Source organism: Brachyhypopomus gauderio, unplaced genomic scaffold (assembly GCF_052324685.1).
Source record: "Brachyhypopomus gauderio isolate BG-103 unplaced genomic scaffold, BGAUD_0.2 sc107, whole genome shotgun sequence".
Taxonomy (NCBI): domain Eukaryota; kingdom Metazoa; phylum Chordata; class Actinopteri; order Gymnotiformes; family Hypopomidae; genus Brachyhypopomus; species Brachyhypopomus gauderio.
In genome coordinates this window covers 671,194-675,000 of record NW_027506928.1, presented here as the reverse complement: position 1 = coordinate 675,000, position 3,807 = coordinate 671,194, and the positions used below count along the sequence as shown (strand labels likewise).

The window sequence follows — 3,807 nt, the reverse complement described above, 5'->3', positions numbered from 1 at the left end:
GTGTGTGTGTGATTCTTCTTGATTTGTGTGTGATTCTTCTTGATTCGCGTAATGCGATCCGACACTGATGGTGCTCTCATGATCTGAAGGTGTCCGACAGTGTGGCTGTAATCTGCTGGTTAAAACACGCGGCTCCTCTCCGCATGGGGGCCACTGATCCGCGGGTCCGTCCAGGCGCTGCGGCCCCTGATCGCGGAGGGCACCGCGGTAACGGATCGTCTTTGAACGGCTCCAGGTGTCTCCAGCTCGGCATGAAATGCGGAACTAATCCGGTACGATTCACGATCGATCCGTCATTCTGACAACGACTGACACGACAGCTACACGACCACACACACTCCGGGTGGGCTAACACACACACACACACACACACACACACACACACACACACACACACACACACACACACACACACACACTTTGTAGTAGGAAACACTGTGTGACACTATTTTGTACTTACTTTGAAACATCTAACCACTTTATAGTTTACTAAAGAAAAAGATGAATACATTTCTTTAGCGAGTGTGGCTTAAATGTATTTAGGAATGCACTATAGCGGACGCCAACGTCTTTGTTCCAGTACGTTTGTAACTGACTAAGGCCATTACACACTCAGAAAACTCTCCGCGACCTACAGGCCTCTAGACCTGTTCACTACAAACCAGGATTTAATGCTAAAGATATCACGCAAGATAAATTAGTCAATTATAACACATTCTGGATCACGGTAGACGTGTGTGGTACACGCCTGCGCAGTGCGCGCTACGCTTCATGTAGTTCATTTCGCAGCAGACCAAACACACTCCCTATAGCGCGAAAGGCCGGGGAACATCACTGGGGAACATCACTGCAGACGAAACTGCGTGCAAACACCAGCAAACTCCGCCAAGAACTTCATCTGAAATGGTGCATGTAACCACAGATTTGTGGGGTTTTTACGCTTTGATTGTTTGCTTTGTTTTGTGTGTGTGTGTGTATGAAGCGACTCTCTGCACGAGAGAGCTGTAACAAATAAAGAAATAAATAATTAAATGAAAAAATACAAGACAAAAACGAACAAAGGTAGTTCGGAGACCATAAAACTGGATGATCTGTGTTTTTGAACTACTGAAAAGTGTTTAGTTGCATTACAGAATTCAAATATTTCTCCAGAAGATTCATAACACGTATAAAACAAACTTTACTTATATGTTAAACAACTAATATACATTAATGAAACATAAAAAAATATTCCGTGGGTTATACAGACGATTATGATCAATCCACTTCAGTGTTTTCATTATTACTCGTAGCTGCAGAGTTAAATGTACCTTTACCCTTTGCCTGCAGTTACAGTATGGTGCAAGTCTGACTATCTAAAATAATAATGAGTTAGTAGTTTGAGTGCGTTACACCATCGTGCAGATGAAACGAGTGGTCACGTCCCTTTCACGTCCCCCAGAAATAATGATAGGTAAGGACCCCCCCCCCCTCCAAAACTTACCTTCCTCCGCCGTGCCCGGTCCGGGGAGTCCGGTGAACGCTAACGAGAGCGCGAGGAAGGCGGTCCATCGTGCGTGATCCATATCAGCTTTTGTCAGGCTCGTTCTAGGCGCAGGTACTAGTCCTTTAGTACTGGTCCTTCATAAGTACTGATCCCTTCAGGCGCTCGGGCGCTGTCAGCTGGGCCGGGTCTCCACCAGACCCGCTACCCACATCGATGAAGGAAACTCGCGCACTGAAGTTTCTACTCAGTTGGACACAGTTGTACAGATGGGCCGTCCGACATTAAAGTGTTGTAAAGTGTTCCGACCAATACCGTCTGTGTCAGTCCATACTTACGACATTTAACGGCGTGGCAGTTAACAAAAGAAACGCTGTAACAATGTACCAAAGAGAGAGAGAGAGAGGGAGAGAGAGAGAGAGGGAGAGAGAGGCAGAGAGAGAGAGAGAGAGAGAGAGAGAGAGGGAGAGAGAGATCCGTTTCCTTGCTCCGTATACACCCTCCTTTCTCGGTACGCTCCGGTGTGCTCTTCACGCCAGGCGACAGACTCTGGCTACCGTATGCAACACCGACGACCGGGGACCGGGACCGAGACCGGGGACCGAGGACACGCCAGATCTCGATCACGCTTCAGTTTTAGCTGCTCCAAGCAATTCTGCGGTGATTCTGCTGAACAGTCAGTACCGCCCGTATATTCCTCCCGTGGTTCTTTAAAAGTCTCCGTTGTCCTAAATGTGTAAAATAACTCCCACTGAGTTCACGGTGGTCTCGGAGTCGTGCCACAACAGCGCCCAGTTTGAAAATAACCCGCCACGCAAACAAATTCAACTGGTCCCGAACTTTCCCCAGTCGCGTGCGTTCAGGACTGCGCTGGGCACGAGACACAGAGGTCGACGCTCGCTGGGCTCCTCCCATCCCGGAGACTCCGCCCACAATCCCACTCCAGCTTTGGAATGGGATCATTTGGCCCGTCTGTATAGCCAAAGCATGCATACGCATTTATACGACTTAACATTAGGACAAACATGTTTACGATTATTCTACCTTGATACTATAATAAAACACATAGCCTACATCTCAACTAACGTTATAAACACACACAACCGTAATTATGCTGTAATTACGGCAGAACAACACCAACTCGTCTCGGTCTCGGAGGTGAACATCTCCGGTTTCTCCATTTACGCCCCATGATAACTGATAAACACAGCGTACATGTCGCTCGCGCGCTCACTCCCCAAGCACGCGCACGCGCACACAGCTTGGTTTGTTTTTGGCGGATTGTAAAGTTTTAGCTCGAGGTTGCTGCTTCTCCAGACACTTTAAAGAGGTTGACCTTATTACCGCCGCGCTCGAGGCCCCTGTGTAGTTATCGATTAATCAATGAGTCCCATCAATCACGCTCGTGCTCTGTCCACACCTTGTCTCCCACCCCGGGGGGGGGGGGGGGGGGGGGCAGCACCCGAGACTCCATAGGTCCCTTTATAGCCCAGTGTCATATGGACCCTATCGTAATTAAGATGAGTCGATCATTACCTGCCCAAAAACGACACTGTTCATCAACCTCTAAGATAGTCCAAACTCCGCCCACAGAGGTTTAACCTAGCCCAAACCCCGCCCACAGATGTTTAACCTAGCCCAAACCCCGTCCAAAGAGGTTTAACCTAGCCCAAACCCCGCCCACAGATGTTTAACCTAGCCCAAACCCCGTCCACAGATGTTTAACCTAGCCCAAACCCCGCCCACAGATGTTTAACCTAGCCCAAACCCCGTCCACAGAGGTTTAACCTAGCCCAAACCCCGCCCACAGAGGTTTAACCTAACCTAAACCCCGCCCACAGAGGTTAACTGTGGTTTCATCTTTCCCTCTACTCTCCCATTCAGTCAAGTTATAGTCAGTGCTAGCACGGAGTGGGACAGTAACACTTATTAGCTGCCCACGGACGTAATTTTTTTTGGGGGGGGGGACGGGGGGGACATGGCCCCCCCACTTTTTCAAAAGCCGGTTTTGGTCCCCACCAGTTTTTGCGGTTAAAACCAAATATTTAAATAGCGACGAATCCATGTCTCCCCGACTTTTGAAATCAAAATTACGTCCATGTAGCTGCCAGTTCACTATTATTATTATTATTAATTATTATTAATTATTATTAGTAATTATTATTAGCATGGCGGTGTTTAGACTATTAGTATTTGTGCTCTGCCATTTTACGGCCTTTATGTTGAGATGATTTGAGGAAGCGCCGATTCAGCGCAGTTTTGAGGTATTACAGTGTCGTTTGACATGTTGAACTGAAGTAAAGCAGCTTTATGATAATCTCTGG

The 3,807-nt window shown here is 47.8% G+C and overlaps 1 protein-coding gene across 2 annotated transcripts in view; it reads right to left on the bottom strand.

The window, feature by feature from the left end:
• Positions 1 to 2,334, bottom strand: part of LOC143497339 (ephrin type-B receptor 4b-like) — a 39,269-nt gene extending 36,935 nt beyond the window's left edge. Inside the window, exon 1 of one of the 2 annotated variants that reach the window (XR_013125847.1) lies at positions 1,484 to 2,334. Coding sequence is in view for 1 of the 2 variants with exons in the window: in XM_076993240.1 (XP_076849355.1) it covers positions 1,484 to 1,565 (82 nt within the window). In the remaining variant the exon portion in view is untranslated. The remainder of the gene's footprint in view (positions 1 to 1,483) is intronic. The other variant, XM_076993240.1, reaches the window with a different exon arrangement.
• Between the last annotated feature and the right edge of the window lie 1,473 nt (positions 2,335 to 3,807).